Source organism: Lipophrys pholis (genome assembly GCF_963383615.2).
Source record: "Lipophrys pholis genome assembly, chromosome: 15".
NCBI classification, from domain to species: Eukaryota; Metazoa; Chordata; class Actinopteri; order Blenniiformes; family Blenniidae; genus Lipophrys; species Lipophrys pholis.
The window spans coordinates 24589859-24608281 of NC_137642.1; the positions used below are offsets into that span (position 1 = coordinate 24589859).

The 18423-nt window shown below is 44.4% G+C and overlaps 1 protein-coding gene across 1 annotated transcript in view; it reads right to left on the bottom strand.

The window, feature by feature from the left end:
- Positions 1 to 18423, bottom strand: part of thada (THADA armadillo repeat containing) — a 99859-nt gene that overhangs the window by 74217 nt on the left and 7219 nt on the right. Inside the window, exons 16-25 of the mRNA XM_080481937.1 lie at positions 17100 to 17245; positions 16786 to 17014; positions 15875 to 16010; positions 15642 to 15778; positions 14890 to 15024; positions 14377 to 14522; positions 6667 to 6776; positions 3579 to 3711; positions 286 to 408; positions 46 to 168 (exon numbers count right to left, since the gene is read on the bottom strand). Of these exons, the coding sequence (XP_080338063.1) occupies positions 46 to 168; positions 286 to 408; positions 3579 to 3711; positions 6667 to 6776; positions 14377 to 14522; positions 14890 to 15024; positions 15642 to 15778; positions 15875 to 16010; positions 16786 to 17014; positions 17100 to 17245 (1418 nt within the window). The remainder of the gene's footprint in view (positions 1 to 45; positions 169 to 285; positions 409 to 3578; positions 3712 to 6666; positions 6777 to 14376; positions 14523 to 14889; positions 15025 to 15641; positions 15779 to 15874; positions 16011 to 16785; positions 17015 to 17099; positions 17246 to 18423) is intronic.

Genomic DNA, 18423 nt, shown 5'->3' on the forward strand with positions numbered 1-18423 from the left:
AGAGAGAGAACATCCAGCCTTGGTGTTGGACGTGTGAACACTCACAGCCCAGACAGGAGAGGTGAAGCCCAGGACGGCGGCCTGCATGCCGTCAGAGACGAAGGGGATGACGTTCTCCCCGAGACGGGTGTCCCTGTAGAGAGCCCGGAGGATGTTCAGAGCGTGGACCTGCGTGAGGGGCAGACGTCGACCAGTCAAATGAAGACTCCGGAGAGACGGAAACGTGACAGCAGATGTCTGAAAATGACACTTCCAGGTGGGATCTGAGATATTCGGTGGTCAGACCTGCGGCACGGTGGAGCCATTGCTGTTCCCCTCGGTGGAGGGCGTGGCCAAAGCGATGAGCGTCTTCATGGTCATCTTCAACAGGCTGCAGCTGGACGACTTGGGCTCAGAGGAGAGCAGAGCCTGTGACAGAGAAATATTAGTGAAGCCGCAGGTTGTTTTTTTTTTAGAAATAGCAAAAGTCATTTGAATTGATCACTTTTTTTGACTGTCATGAAGATTTCTTGCCTTTATATCACAAGCATTTTAATTTGATGCAATTTCTGATTGTGGATAAATAAGTTGAGAGTTTTTCATAATCCAGACATATTTAACTTCTGCCATTGAGGGTTGAGAACTTGCTGAAGAACTTTAGAAAATTGTTGGTAAACCATGGAAAGTCAGCCATGAGTTAAGAAACGTTCTTAAGGTCATTCAAAAGAAAGTCTAATGTGAGAAAAAAAAAAAAGATCTGAACTTGATGTTGACTTTCAACGACTGCTGGACTCAAGCCCACATGCAGTGTGTTTGATGCAACGTTTAAGATTTGATCACAGAAAGAAATGACGCTCACATGAACATCAGGTAAGAAGTTAAAACCATAGCTGAAAGATTAGGTGTATTGAAATATCCTACATCCAAGGACTTTGATATCAGCAAAAAAGGGATTTCGATAAAACGTTTCTGAAATTTGCTTTTACATCATCCTCATCACCAATCCAATCATCTTTTGTATTGCCTCATCCAACTCCGCAGGGTGCTGGAGCCAATCGCAGATAACAATGGAGTGAGGGGAAACCAGAGTACCTGCAGGAAACCTTCACACACGCAGGTCAAACATGGAAATAATGCACATTAACCACTGCCCCAGCGTGTCCCCCACCACCACAGCCTGAACCAAAGAGTCTTCATTACTGGAGAACTGGGTTTTATATGTGATGCGTCTGAGTTAGTGTCGAGTGAGTACTGTCACTTTAAATTGTGGCGCACACTAACAGAACAAGCACACCTGATGTTTTTAGGAATTGGACATCTTTTAACATCAGTTTTTCTTAGTTTGAACCCCGTTGATGGACGTCCATCAAACTGACTGAATCTCTACGATCACGACAGTTAAAATGAGCAAAAAGCTCTAAACTGAATCACGGTGATGTTTACATACTATAAAAACTGGATAAGTTCCCCTGGAGTGGCGGCTCGCTGGATGATGCCATTCGAATGTGAAAGTAGTGGGAGCTGGAACTGTTGGAGTGGGAGCTGATGGGAGCCAGCTGTGTGTGTCGGGCCCGAGGAGGGAGTGATGGGAGGACGGAGGGATGGAGGCAGGGGAACAGACAAGGAGGCGGCACAGTCTGGCTCCTCTTGGAGGGGAAAAGTGGGGGAAGGTACGAGAGAAAGGACGAGATGCAGGAGGCGGCCTCCTCCACTTCCACTATTTCACCACTATCTCCCAAACTATTTCAATAAAAACTTTCTTCAGGACACGGATGGGAATCTTACGACGGCAGCGGGTAAACAGAGCCTGCTCAACTGAGCATTTCAGAAGTAGTCATTAACTTGATTTAGGAAAATAATGTAAAATATTTACATAGATATTCATTCGCTTTGGTGAATGAGAAAAAGAAAAAAGGTCATAATTGAGTTATTTGCATTCAATTTTCTTGCAAGTCAAACAAATCAACCATGTTTCATGTGTCAGTGGGAGCACGTCAGCCTATCAAAGCTGTTTCACATTTGAAAGTCCACTTTAGAAAAGTCAAAAATGTATTTTTTAAAGTCCTTTAAAAGCAAACCCCATTACAGTTAAGAAACTGAGGCTTCAGTTAATCTTTGGTAAATAGAAAACTGCATGGGAGGAAAGAGGACAATGTCATTACGGTTACCTGTGATTGTATTTCCTTTTAAGAACAGGAAAACAAACCTTTCAGTTTCAGGACTTTTCAAGGATGCATGGGCCATGAAAGCTTTTCTCTAAAACTCTGAGCTAAAGTCTATTTGATTCCCAACTCTGAAATGTTTTATCTCTGAATATCACCTTCTGATCCTTCGTTAAGATTGTCTCTCATCTAACATCTTACTGAATATTTACATTTTCCTTCAGGATGCCATAGAGGATAAAAGAAACTCTCAGGTGATTGTGAAGGTGAAAGTGAACCTGGAACACTTTGGAGGCGGCCATGTTTGTTATCGTCCATCTACTGAGCATGTGCAGAACAACTATTTACCGTTACCATGGTGCGCACGCAGCGTTTCCGCCCCGAGTCTGAGCGTTTTCAAAAAGTTGCATTTTCCACCATTTCCATGGAAACGGAGCAAAAGAGTTTTTCCAAAAGTACCACTTTTCGGGCCATTTTCAGAGTCACCGAGCAGCGTGGTCATGTAAATAAACAACAAAAGTGTTGCATATTTACTTTAAAATGTTGTTGTGTAAACGGGGTCTTAGTTTTTTGTAAAACTCGTGAGGAAATATGAACTAATGAGTTTTGCATAACTTTCACCTTTTAGGAGTTGCTTAAATTAAAAGGTCAGTCAAATAGAAATCAATCTGTTATGTTTTGTTATGTTCTGTATTTGTTCAATTTGTGGCGTTGTATTATGAAATAATGAAAAATGATTGATCTAGAAAAGAAAAAAAAAAGGGCATCACTCGCTAATATGTTTAGGCTTAGTAAACAATTTTTTAGCAGTTCTAACAACTGATGAAAACAGACTTTTTAACCAGTCAGAAACCATAAAAACTGAAAAATATAATAATTACCAGAGCTATACAGATGTTATGTAGCCAATGTGTCTTCAAAATACAATTTCTTTGGTCCATTTTTTTTTTTTTATTCTTCATGAAGCTTCCTTCACAGGCCTCTATAGTCAACATCATCACTTTAAACTAAATTGATCTCCGCAAAACAAAAAGAAAGAAACTGATGCGATTTCAGTTGTATATCAAACTTAATTTGAAGGAATCTGTCCTGTCGGTATTTTTAAGTTGGATGCTTCTAGGTTTTTGGGACGTCTGGTGATTTCCAGAGAAGAAACACACTGGCATCTCGATCCAAGCCCAAATCAAGCTCATAGTTACGCCTCGTGTGTCGTCTTCAGAGCTTCTGCCGTAAACTCCTCTGACTTATTTAATCTTTGAAAAAAATGCAGCGAATGCAGCCGAGGGTCAGTGTGTCCGGAGGGCGGCTGAACCGACGTGACCGCCTCTCCACCACACTGCGACTGGGAGGAATGTGCCGCCAACTGATCCTCGGCTTTCTGGAGGGCTTTACAATTCAAACAGCAGGCGGAAGACGACACAACCCCCGCGTACAGACCTGGATGTAGAAAGGTATCCCGGCGCTGCGGCGGGTGGCACACAGCTTGGACGACGGGTCGCTGGACTTCACCTCCTCCAGGACCTCGGACAGCCAGCGGGCGGGAAGCTGCTGCAGGGTCGGACTCCGACTCCTGAGACACACGGCAACACAACACGGTCACACATGGCGACGGAAGAACCTCGATGAAGTAGAATTACCTACATATTTGGTCCAAAATGTGAAATCTGTATCGTTAACAAAAAGAGCGCACGCACGTGTCCCACATTTACTACTTTTCTTTTTCTATTCTAAAGACACTCAAAACTGTGTGAGTTATATGTAGAAGTAAAGGTAATATGATTTCGATTAAGTTGACTATAAATTCAAACAGGTGTGATTTTATGTTACATCTTCACATGCTGTGTTTATATTGAATAAATAAAAAGTCTAAATAAATAAATAAATAAATAAATAAATAAAAAGACACTCAAAACAACAGTAAAAACCAAAGTGTCCACACCAGGAGTGTTAAACCCTTTTTATTTCAGAGGCCTCATGCAACACAATTTCACCTTGAGTGGGCCAGACTGGTAAAATAATAATAACCTTTAAATTTAAAAGTTTTTCTGAGTATGTGTCATAAAAACGCCTATATTTTCGCAAATCTAAACTATTACTAGAGAAAATGACCCCAATCGCAACATAAAGTCAATTTTGATTAAACTTTCTGGTGCAAAATGCAGTGAAACGATCAAGAAAACGTCTCCTATTACTGTTTTATTATGCATTATTTTACAAACTCACCCTGGCAGCATGGCTCTGAGGCTAATTCTATTTTTCATGGCAGCAATACTGATATCATAGCTCGAGTCTCAGTGGTTCGAATGAAAATCCAACTCGTAAATAGTGTCTATAACCTTCCAGTAAACTCAACACGTCTCATCCGTCACCTCGTCCACCGTAAAACATGATTCCCGCGTGTTCACATTCCCATGTCGATCCACGACTTAGCTTGCGCCCACGTACGGACCCCGGGACGGGTCGTCGGTACAATGGGAGCTCACGGTTTGACCTTCCTGACACATTTACACTGTTCTCTGCTGTACGTGGTGAAACCAGGCCCGGGAATAAGATCCGGCCGGCTCGGTCCGGGTCGGCAAGGAGCAGCTGCAACAACGCAACGAGGTGAAAGAGCGAGGGCGCACCGTGCAACGTACACAATTATACTATACACTTGATACCTCAAGGATGCACACTGACACACAGACACAGACAGACAGACAGACAGCACTGTGGGGGGAATGTTGGGGGATGTACGAGCACTGTGGGGTAACTGGAGGGAACGGTGGGGTGAAATGCTGGGGTATGGGGGCTTTGCAGAGGGAAAGCAGGGTGGACTGTGGGGAGATGGTGAGAAGACTGAGGGGACAATGTGGGAGGACTGTGGGGGGACTGTGGGGGCTCTGCGGGGGGACCGCTGAAGATATAAATGCACAGGCACCAAACAGGCAACGGGGTTTGAAATATAAAAAGAAAGTAAAATAAAGTGGCAGGAGTAAAACAAAACGGGAGACGGACAAGAATGACTGGCGAGCGAGGAGGCGACGCAGTGAGAGTGCAAACACAGTGCAGCACACCAAAGCCAAAGCAGGGCATCAAACGGCTGCGGTTACACACCCCACAATCAACACCCCATAACACAGCACACGGCCTGCATACCATCCACACTCTGCTCTTCCCCTCCTGGAAACACACTCGTGGTTCTAACAGCGACTGCTTCCCTCCACAAGAACAAAACAGGCCGCTTCGGTTTGAACTGCTCAGCACCGGGAGGTTCAACGCGGCTGCGGCGCCCCTGCGGTTCTTCACCTGCTGCAGGGAACGGCATGTTTCCCCACATCCCAACGTCAAGCGAAAACCCGGAGGTGCGAGGAAGTCGTTTAGAATATTAACATTGTTCCGTCTCGCTTCCCTCCGGAGGGAAACGGGGGGATTAGTTCTATGAATAGTCGAGGCGATGAGGAGTGGAGTCATGTGTCGCTCCTGGAGCAGAAGAACTATCTATATATCTATATGAGCCACGTATCACGGTTCAATAAGGCCTCGGGGCAAAAGAGCAAGGCCGATTGTTTACGTCTGGCCTTTATTCGTGAGTGAAGCAAAGACAAATGTGGCAGAAATTTCAAGAATGAGGGACGCAGATTAAGTACAAAAGTAAAGTCAAGAAAAAGAAAAATGTCATAAAGACAGAAGATGAGCTGAGACCGTCAGGAGGTCAAGGGCTCGTTTCCACGGCAACGTTTTCATGTGAAAACTGAAAAACTTCCGTCGCGTTTTGGGGATTCGCTGACACGACAACGGTGCTCAAAGTTACTGAAAACGCAATTTTTTGGAAAACGCCTCCCAAGGTGGAACTTTTAGAAAATGGCCCAACTCAGTCTACATGGGAAAGGGGAGAAACACAACTTTTCTGAAACCGAAGTAGCTGTTCTGCACATGTAGATAGAAGTAAAAAAAGAAGAGAGCGATATGGTCACATATCATTTTTTAAGAACATATGAAAAACGAAGGATGAAAAAGAAAGAACAGGGACGAAAACAAACAAAAACATGTATAAACACACACATACGTGCTTGAATAACATACTATGATCACACTACTGAAGAGTCATCCAGTAAAGTTATTAACTTAACATTTGGACTCAACAGCTAAATGGACCTAAAATACCTGAATTAATTCTATTTATTACAACTGATGCATATGAAACAAGACACGAGTTCGATCTGGGCTCTGAAACATAAAGGCCGTGGGCCAAAATCAGCCTGCAAGAGGCTCTAATCCGGCCAAACCACCAAGCAAAAATCTTAAGCTTTTTTTCTTAAAGAACTTTCTTAAGAGTAGTGAAACAACATAACTCTGAGAACCGAGCGGAGATATCAGTGAGGCTGCCATGAAAGCGAGTTACCTCGCTGCCAGCAAATTGGATTTAATAAGTATGGAGCCCAAAAACACAACTTGTAAGGACTCCAAAAATGTCAGTGTTTTCAGCCTTGACGTAATTAAGGAGTATTATATCTGAGGTATGACTCGGCTCACACACACGCACCTGCACAGCATGTCGGTGAGACGCACGAAGCCCACGTAGGCCAGTTCGAAGGCGCCGCGGTGACGGGACTGCAGGAGCTGCTGACGGAAGTACAGGCCCACCCCCTCCACCTGCAACACACACAATTACAGGGAGACAAAAGGACCCACTATTGTTTTGTTTTATAGAGAAGGATCTTGAAATTCTTCAGTCGTGGATTGAAGGACTGCTGCATGAATGCATCAGACTTCAAGCAGTTTCCTCCAGGATTTTCCTTTTTGTCCGTCCATAATGTAAAGTAGAATACATGATGTGCTATTAGGGGCCATGGCTGAGCGTGACATGAGCTTAGTCAAGTAAGCAGCTGAAAAATAGGCTAAATTTACATTTTACAATCTTGAAATGTCAGCACTGCAGGTAATTTACCCATTTCAACATAACTGTTGCCGATTTCAACGCAGGAATTATTGTCATATCTCTAAACGCATAGAAGATAGAAGTCTAAATATAGACTTGGTACCAAGTATTGATTTAGTTTGAATACTGGGTAGAGTAAATTCACATTTCAACATGTCGAAGTGTCCTTGAGCAAGGCACTGAACCCCAAACTGCTCCGAGTGCCTCGCATGGCAACTTCCCCTACTGGTGTGTGAATGTGTGTGTGTGTAAGGGGGAATGTGATTAACGATGTAAAGCTCCAGCAGTTGAAACGTGCTACATAAGTGAACTCCATCCATTTAACATTTTAAAGTACAAAAAAATACATGTTTTCCTAATTTGTGTTGTAACCAATCCAGACAGGAATTAAAGCACCAAGCTCACAATCAACTGGTCTGTTAGGACGTTGTTGTCGGGAGTCTCCTCAGTGTGATCTCATAGGGAACCTCTCCAACATTAACAGGCACGCGTTATTTACGACGGCCTCCTGGCAATACATTGAGTACTTTGGTTTTTTTGGACACAACAAGTGCGAATCTTCAGATGCCAAGTCAGTGACTTCACGAGCTTCGGGGAGAAACCCCCCATGAGTACGATGAGAAACGCACCAGGAAGCCCTCGACGGCCAACTTTGTCCTTCCTTTTAGTGGATGAATCATTTTGAAGTCGAGCAATTACATCTAAATACGTGCAATAAACTCAAAACACGGCCAGAACAATTACAACCCTCGAACCCGACTCCACCCTTGGCAATGACAATAACTGCACTCAAGGACCATTAAACGCTCACGACGGTGAAAGTAACAATCTCCTGGACGAGCTGTGTCGTTTGAACATGGAGCAATTGATTGCGTCCTAAATAAAACACGGAAAAGCCCAAACGGCTCGGTTGAGTCGCTGCATTACCTAATCCTCCTTGAGCTCTCCTTTCTCTAGAGAGACAGAGAGAGAGAGAGACGGCTGAAGCTTGGCCGGCGCTGGCGGAGCAGCGCCGCAAGCCACACTCTTGTTTTAGAGACGACCACTTCGTTTTGGTTCCGACGAGCGCCGAGCATGTCGAGCGTGAGAGCGGCGTGTCAGTAGCGTGACAACTGTGTTCAAATAAGGATGCTGAGACATCCGCATAATGGCCACCGTCAGTAAAACCATTCGGTTAGTAATAGTGTTAGCAACATTATTCTAACTATACACACACACACACACACACACACACACACACACACACACGAGGCAGTGCGTAAACGGGTGAGTGTGTTGCAGGTGAGGCGGCAGGGCGAGGCTGCAGCGCCCTGTCATTACGGCTGCGGTATCATCGCCACCGCAGAGGCAGCCAGGCCTCGACTTAGTCAGGGGTGGCATGGAGGGCACAGGGAGGGGTGGCAAAGGCCCCCGGGGGCAAATCAAATCAAAGACAAAACAGTGTGAAAAAGTGAGAGAGAGAGAGAGAGAGAGATAGAGAGAGAGAGAAAAAAGAAATTGGGATGCGGGGTGAGACGCAACACGTGAAGTCGACGAAATACTGTGGAGTCACGGGAGTTCGGCCCTGATGTCACCGGTCTGAACGTATGAATGAAGACTCAGAGACTCAGAGGGCTTAGGCAGCCCGTTTGCGGTCGCCATAAACCCAGCTGACCCCGCGGACCTAAAGTGAACCAACCGAGGAAAAAAAAACGCCAAAGCTGAGTCCGGAGCCGACCGCCACCGCCCCGAGACCCGTGACTTATCACAGACTCCCCGGACGGGGCCTGACCTCATCGGGGAGTAAAAATGGCAGCGACGGTCGGCCGTGTGGACGGTGCCCGCGGCTCGCCGGGGCCCAGACCGCTGCGGTGCTGAGCTGGCCCTGAGCAGGGGCCGGCCCTCCTCGTGGCTATTTAAGAAAGCTTCACCTCCCCTTTTCTGCTCCTTCCTCGTCTGTGCAAGAGTTTGAGAAAAAAAGAAAAGGAAGGGGGGGGGGGGGCGCTTTATTTAGACGTCAACTTCCTGTTTGCAAACGCACCCGTTTCCCAGAAAAAAAAATTACTTGTGTGGAGTGAGGGAAGTTTCCCAAGTGTAATTACATGTGTGGCTCGTGGGCCGTGACTGTGACCCAAATAGCCAGCTCCTCTGCCCCCCCACCCCCCCTCGGAGGTTACACTCCACTCTGCTGATGTTTGTTGTTGCTGCAGCAGGAATCCTCAATGTCTGCAAAACACAGTGCCAGCATGAAAGAAAGAAAAAAGCCATGATCAATCTATTGTTGCTTTAAAACAACCGCAGCTCGACGCACAACAGACAGTTTTAGTAGTTGTATATTTACTTCCGTTATGCATACTCAATATTATGATGTAATTATCTCGACAATTCAGAAGATATTTTATCAGCGTTTAACCACCGTATGGTCATTTTAGCTGTTTTAACATTCTTTTAGCCTGTTTCAATGGATTTATCCATTTTAGGCCCAGTTTTCAGTGGCACCATCGTCATGGAAACGGGCACCCGAAACGCTTCAAAAAAGGTAGGTTTTCACTTGAAAATATTGGCGTGGAAACACACACCCAGCGCGTCTGCCGTTTCCGTGTTTTTCAAAACTTTGCCGTGCAAACGCAAAATGATGATGATGGTCAACATGTCAGCGGTGTGGAAATATTTCAAAGTACAGAGTCAAACACAATCCGACTGCCATTTGGAATATCTGCAAAACCAGCGTTTCGAGAGCTTGGAAGCATTTGTGCCATGCAACTAATTTGATAGGACGTCTAAAAAGTAAACTTGGAGAGGAGTACAGAGGATTCAATGAAAGCGACAGATGAGAACAACCTCAGAGCTTTTAAAAAAGAAGGATGAAGATTCTCAACATGGCGAAATGGCAAGAAGTAATAGCAGTTCCAGAAAGGCGGAAACGCCGACTTACTGGAAGTGTAAAAGTACGCGACAACATGCAAGATCAGTGAAGACTTAAAAGTGTCCGCTATTAGTTTAGTGTAGAACAACTGGAGTGAGCGAGGACATCCAGCAGAGTTTGTGTTGTTAGGTAGACCATAAAAACCACATTACTGGTAAATATACCAAGAAAATGTGAGTATTGGACTGATAAAGTACATAATAAGATCAAGGGCCAAAATCATTCTGACTGGGACACCCTTACTTTTCACAGACAAGTGGAATATCTGCATTTTCTTTTAAGAAAACATGAGGAGCTGCTGATTAAACAGGTTTACTGCTATAGCGATCTCATGGGGATATAGTGGGGCAAAATGAAGATTTCACCATGGATGTGTTGGTAAAAACAGACAATTATAAGGATTTTAAGTCAAGACACGAGGTCTAAACAAGTGTGTGAGATCATTTCCAACCCTGCAGCTCTTTGGATCTATCCAAAGTGGCCAAAAGAAGGAAATGCAGTAAACTGACTACAAGTGCGTGAGTAGTTAATGCTCACTGATGCATGAGCGTTAAATGACCTGCTGACACTTAACACGCCTTCACAAGTTGAGCGGAGTCGAAGCGTTACAGCTGCTTTGGTTGCAGACTCTCGTACTTAAAGTCATAATGATATGGCTGATTGGCACTCTTCAAGCTGTGATTGTGACCAAACAATTCTACAGAAGAATGTGAAGATTGTGTTGTAAATGTGGGATTTTGTCTAAAATGTCATTCTTAAACATTTAACGTTGAATCTATCACATTAAGAAGGGGGCCAAAAGAATGAGACCAACTTAAAAGTTGAAATAATCTTTATTCATTTAGTGACAACTTACTAGAAATGACTCCACCACGATCAGAGGCCGTCTATGCCAGGGGTGTCAGACACATTTTATCTAACCCACATTAAGCCTAATTTCATCTCGAGTGGGTTGGAATCTGTAAAATAGTGCAAATACAACCTTTAAATTTAATCTGGAAGTTGTTTTTGTTGTTGTGGCGCTGAGCATCCATGATGAAAATGTCTATATTTTCACAAAACCAAACAATTACTTCAGAAATTTACTCCAGTCTCAACATAAAGCCAATTTTAATGAAACCTTCTGGTGTAAAACACTTTGAAATGTCAAAAAGAAAACTCTCTTATAGCTGTCGCTTTAAGCACGTTTTTACAGACTCTTCCTGACAGCATAGCTTTGAGGCTGGTTTGATTGCAACGAGGGAGATAAACTTTCACGTCAGCATCACCGATATCCAAGCTCGGGTCTCAGTATTGTGTCGAGTGCACTACTTTCAGGAACTGTGCAAAGAAAAACAAAATCCGTTTTCTTTGAATTTTTTAAATTTGCTTGGTGATTTGGCCCGATTGGAGCCTCCTGCAGGTTGTTCTTTGGCCAACGTGCGTCACGTTCGACACCCCTGGTCTATATTGCTCTGGGAATAATAATAAAGTATTTCTATTCTCTTCTATATCGTCGTATCGTCGCCATGGCAGCATGATGGGGGCTGGAACATCAGCAGTCTAAGCAGCCAGGAAGTGACACCAGACGCTGGTGGAGGCGTCGAGCTCCCGCACGACTTGGTAAGGGGACACGTTTTGGTGCCACAAACACTCGACACACATGTTTGGCCGTGCATGTCACCGCTGCGGCGCGGCAGAGTGACGGCGAGCCAGACCCGGACTCGAGCGCGCACACACTGGCCGAGTGTGAAGCTGACGACAGGGGAAAGAACATGAAAAAGAGAAGCGGGGACGAAGGAGAAGAAGAAGAAGAAAAAAATAAACAAAACAGGAGGGTGGGAGTGGAGATTTTTCCTTCTGTTGCTCTGCTCCTCAGTTTGACTCGCTTACATCACGCCGGTTATGTAATCCGGCCATTTCCATAGTAACCACAGACAACATGATATCACCGGCGATTATCTCTGCTGTGGTCGTGGCATCATCACAACACTGAGGCTTCGAGCTGGCTGCTTCAAGCTGATCCTGATAGGAAGATTGAATAACTGCTTTAAAATTCAAATCAGTCATCAAGCCACTTCTAAGTGACCGTAATGAGTCCAACTCGGCTCTGTGTTCGGTGTTTTCCATCGCCGAAGACTGACTGATCGTTCAGGCCAAAGAAAGCCAATGCTGGGAAATTTAGGCAATAATATCACAGGAACGCGTCAATGTGATCATTTGGGTGGTTGGCTGATGGTTCTTGTAGAGCAGCGCTGGCAGCAAAGTGAGGCACTGTTCTTTAATGTTTATATTGTTCAATTCCTCTAGTGAGGCTGATGAAAACCAAATAAAACCACTTCAAATACATAACCCGACAGGCACTGATCTACGAGCATCCAGACCAGATACCAGTGTCGGTGAGAAGATAGAAAAAAAACTCTCAATCTGAGGAACTCAGAGTTGTAATGTTAAAAATAAGCGTGTAAACTGTTCACTGGAGACTCTTCATGCTCCTGGAGTTCAGTTATTCTCCAGGGTAAGATGTTAGGAGGCCTTAAAAATCCTGTTACAAAATCTGCTGAAAATCACAATAAATTAAAAATATCCCATTTTAAAATGTCGGATTCAATCTAACCTAAAGAGTGAATCACAACGAGACAGACCGGCGGAAACAACAGGAGAGCTAATTTACCAAGTAATTAGATCCACCTTTGTCGAAAGAAAAAGTATATTATTATTTATGTACTGAACAGCAAGACAAGAACGGGAATAATTGCACGATTTTCTCTCATTCGTTGCCAAACTACAATAAATTCTGCTCACGGCTGAAACAGGCAACACGTTGCAGGTGAAGAACCTGGACAGGAAAAACCGCAGCCTTATAACACACACACACACACACACACACACACACACACACACACACACACAATCAGCATGTTGCACAGTCTGCAACAGGCTGCTTTCTCTCTCTATGTGTCAACAGGCAAACACACACACACACACACACACACACACACACACACACTTCACCCCCTACGCAGACAAACACAGCCCATGTCTGGGACCCTTGTTATTAAGGACGTACACATGCTGAACCACTCAGACAACTATTCCTGTGTGTGTGTTTGTGTGTGTGTGTGTTTTCCTGCTGCTGGTGGAAGTGATTTGGAAAGAATGCAGTGGAACTGGGAGGGGCGGCGCGGCCATTAAACCAGCGGGGTCGGGCCTCAAATGAAAGCACGGCGCTAACGAGGGCAGATGCTAATTGAAGAGTCTTCCCAGCGTGGGGTCTCACACACACACACACACACACACACACACACACACACACACACACACACACACACACACACACACACACACACACACACACACACACACACACACACACACACACACACACACACACACACACACACACACACACACACACACACACACACACACACACACACACACACACACACATCATTCCCTGTTAAAAGTTGAGCAGACAGTGAAAAGAGCTTTTGCACAGAATGTGCGACGTGTGCAAACGGCTGACTCAGCACCAGGCTCAGACGGTTCAGAATGATGGGTGAGTGTTCAGAGAGCGTCTTCACAGCGGACGGGACGGGGCCGGCGCATGTTCGACGGCCTCCGTCAAGACGTACGCGTGAAGCACGGCGTCGACTAATTTAACATTCAGCTATTTCTCGTGGTGCACCGCAGCACCAGCATTACAATTTCATGCAGTTCATTCGGCCATGTGTTGATTTCTGACGGCGAATTACTGTGGAATTCATAACCGAGTCCGTAGTCTGGGCTTTGGCAATAACACTGCTGACAAATGTCTCGTTTTCTCTCATTTAAACCCGTTAAAAACATATCAGGTTCGAATGTTATCGCCTTCATTATGTCATTGTTCATCGCATTAAACTGCATCTTTTCAATCTTTGAAGTGAGTTATGATGGAAAATCATCCAAGTTCATTACATTTTTATTTTATTGTGGAAAGTTTTAACATGATTTAGTGTTAAAATGAGAAACTTTTTGCTAAAGAAGCATGTTGCTTAAAAAAACAGCATTACCACTCTATATGGTTTTATACAAAGTTCATAACAGACGTTTGTATAAAACTCAGATTGGAGAGATACAAACTGAACATTTCATTTAAAAGCTTTGCATGTTCTGATGCTAAACTGAAACATCTTCGGGCTGAAAACTTCAGCATCTTTAAGCTCAAAACCTGAGAGAGAATTGCTGACATTGCAAAAACAGTGAACCAGTAAAGTGAAGATCCACCCAAAGTGAAAGATTCCAACGAAGATCAATGTGGAGGAGATTCCTGAAGGTGACAGTGGAGACCCTGACGGCGGATGTCGGTGAGCTGGCTGGTTGCCACCCTTGTTGGGACAGTGTGAATGCTGCGTGTATCTGTGTGTTGAACCTCTGTGTGTGCTCACCTGCTCTTCTGTGATGAGCCCCGGCTGTGTGCAGTGCAGCGGCAGAGTCTGACACAGCTGTCCCAGCAGCATGGCCACCTCCTTCATGCTCCGCCAGCAGCACACCAGCACCATCTGTGCGGTCACCCTGTAGCCCTCGCCGCCCGCTGCCAACACACACACACACACACACACACTCCCAGTAACACACACAACACAAGAAACTCTCGACCAGCCTTTGGCTTATGAACTGAAAGATTTTTTTTTTTTGTTTACATGTTATTGTGTGATGTCCTGAGCTGAAGCTGAGTGAAGTGTTTCATGTTTGCTTTCAGTAGTTACACAATTCTCACAGAAATCATCCTCAACAGATCCAGTAATGACGAACGGCATCACACAGATAGGCACAACACTCCCATCTCCTGGACATCACAAGAACTGCATCTACAAGCGTCTACAGCCCGTTCGCATGTGATTGTTTCTTCCCACAGTCCAAAAACAGGTTTCAGCTTGGAGAGCAGAAAGAGAGTTCACCTGCATGGAGGGACGGCGCGTGCGAGTTGTGATGGTCTCCTTGGTGAGTTTCCAGCTGTCTGGCACTGGTGAAGAAGTCGTTGGTGTCTCGGGGCTGAATCTCCTGCAGGATCCTCTGAAGACCGGCTGACGTCTCTGTACGGACACAACAGCACCCAGTAGAAATCTGCTAAGATTCCGTCTTTTATCATACAGGATCACTCTCAAGTTGAATTAAGCTTTTATTAGAGGTGGACCGATATGGTTTTCTCACGGTCGATACTGATCAATGGTAGTCAAGGAGCCGTTAACCAATATTTGGGGCCGATATTCACTTGACATAAAAGTGAAAATATTGGCGTCCAATTTTTGAATAATACAATCTCCAACACTTAACTTTGCTTAAACGCCTTTAAGCATGTTTATTAAACAGCTTTTTAGATTTGCAACATGTTAAAAGTTTTTATTAAATCTTTGTTTTAAAATTCGTCAAAACACATTACAATTCATTATTGCTACTGATTTAAGGAATGTGAATAACTGACACCATGTAGATTTTTCTCTTGAGAAAAGCTTTTGAATCTCAACCTACTAATTGAAAATCATTATTGATTTACTATAAATTATGTTTTTTTTTTTATTATGTCTGTTATCTGATGGTTTTCCTTGAGATGAGTGAACTATCCTCAATAAAATGCTTATTTTGTTTGATTTTCCATCATCAAATAGCCTCCTCGTAGCAGCGGTGCACTGAAAAGACGGCTGCAGGTTACCCGAGTCTGTATCCATGGGGATGAGTCCCTCCGGGGAGGAGCTCTGGACCACAGGCGAAACCACGTCGGACATCCTGTAGCACACCGCGATGAGCTCGGACACCAGGGACCGCCACTGCTCTGGCCGGGTCAGACTCCTGCGCAGGCACGCACACACACACACGGAGGAAGAAACATGTTGAAACATTTTGCATGAGCAAAGCCAATGGAGGCATGTGGATGTTTGTGCTCACTGTGTGTCTAGGTGCTGCAGCACGGCGGTGATGCAGTGCACTCGGCCGTACATCGGACGGGAGGAAGCCGCCTGCAGCAGAGACGACTCGGCCTTCTGGACCTCTGACTGCAGACAGAGCAGCAGCAGCTGCACCACTGAGGACGGGAGAACAGCCGGTTAATTACCTATTTATTTCACCTTTACTTTACCACCATACGCATGATCTGGAATTCCAGAATTCCTTGGTGAACTTGAAGACAGCAAGTCATTCCCAAAAACACAATTTGAGTCGATAAGAAAACAGTTGATGAACATCTTCATTATTAACAAACCATGCAACAAAGTAATAATGTCCAAATGGAAAATAATCTGCAAATTAATGAAAAGACAAGACAAACAAGTGCTAAACAATTACATCATTAGAGGTGAGTAATAGTCAGGATATCTGTGAAATGTGATTACTGAACTTTGGGGAAGTGGTTGGAGTAAACAAGTTTTACAAGTTTTACTTCTTTCTACCAAGTTTCAGACATGTCGAATATATATATATGTATATATACATATATATATATGTGATTGGAAATCCATTCGGTTCTGGATCGGCCACATACATACATACATACATACATACATACATACATACATACATACATACATACATACATACATACATACATACATACATACATACATACATACATACATACATACATACATACATTTAATAAAACAGTGTCACACAATCCTAAAAGAAAAAGAAAGTAGTATTTATAGTGATATATATTGAGAAACAAATCAATAAAATCTAAAATCAAGTGCAGTGATCCTTCAATATTGGTTGTACAATGTTTCTGAAAGAGGAGCAGAATAAATGTAGAAAGTGTAGAAAGCGCATGTCGAGACAGAGCGAGGGTTCTGCGTGTGACGGACCGGCCAGAGTGTTGAGCTCCCAGAGAACAGTGTGCGAGGCCTGAGCGGGTGGCGAGGGGGGCAGGAGGTGGAGCTCTTGCTGCTGAGCGCAGAGCAGCAGAGCGCGGCTCAGGTCCGGCTGGTGGAGCAGCAGGTTGAGGAGGTGGGCCGCCGTCACGCTGTCAAAAGGTTTGGTGCTGGTGCTGAGGTCCAGCGCCGCCTGCAGGACCCCGAGCATCCGGTCGGGCTCCTGAAAACACAAAGTCATCGACATATATCGCCGAGATATCTTCAGCTGGTTTCACGTCGAGAAAATGTGACCCGAGTTCTCAGACCTGAAGACCGACAGTGGATGGGGGGAGTTGCCGTAGCAACGCTGAGGCCAGCTGTTTGACTTCCAGGAAGTTGCTGGCGAAGCAGTAGAGGACGTTCTGAGCGTGTGCGGAGGTCACGACCTCTCCGAGGGCGAACAGGTCAGGCCCTGAGAGGGACGAGGAGAGACGAGAGGTGAGAGGAGGACAGGAGAAGGAGCATCGGGCCGAAGTAGGAAGGCCGGCTTGGAGGACAAAGACGGGAGGAAATGTGCTCGAGTCGCTGTGGCGACGCAAAGAACTGCTGCTAAAACGTCCCGGAACTAATCCCCGAAATCGAGTAAAACAATGTTCTGATCTCCTGGAAAAGATTTCATCTGTCAGGTAAACTGATTCAGTTCAAGCTCGAGAAAAGCTGCAAAAGGATTACTGAATCTTAGCACTCGCTATGGAACTCATTCTCAGAACTGGATCTGGCACTTTTTCTCTAGTAGCTGTTTTTACATCAGCACCTGAACAAATTCTTTCCGATTGATGAAACTATTCAGGATTCATGTAAACGTAAGAACCTAAATATCATCCCAAGTGGATCAATCCCATAATGCATTCCACTCGCTGGCATCGTGCACACGATCACATTTCCAGCTTGATGCAGATGTTCGCCAGTGTTGAATACAAATTAGTAAACTAGGTTCATCAAGCTTGTAAAGTTTGTGATAAAACTGTGACATTAAAGAATAATTTCCTTCGTTTGACGACCAGGAAGAGACGACGCGTTTATGTGGAGAATCGTTTCCTGCATCGAAGGCTTGTGCACATTATTGCGAAGCATCAAGAGGAGAAGTGATACAGGACGTTCCCACAAAGTTCCAACATTTGGAATCAATTCGATGGACCAGGAACCGTTTCGCAGAAAAGCCACGTACGGTAAAACTTCAGTATTTGTTTTTGTGATGTTTAAACATGAATAACGACACTGTGGAAGTAGTTTTTGACGTTTCACAAAAAGCAATAATCATTAAACCTTTATGATGAAACACTGGTTGAGATTAAACCACAAATGGAAAAAAACTAGTTATTTCAACTTTTTTGGATCCAAACTTCTCACATAGTTTGACGTGTTTGTTGATATTCTGCACAAAAAGTAGGACATTCTTCTTTGATCAATCATTTTTCTGTGGGAGCAATGCCTCTTAAGAAGCCGCTCTCATTTAAAGCTTTAATGTAGATCAGACATGCAGCCTCGGTGGTAAGAAAAAGAAAAGTACTATCAATCGGAAAGAAAACACCAGATGTCGTACTCAAATACCTTTTTATACTCGGCATTTTAATGATCGTTTATCTTCTG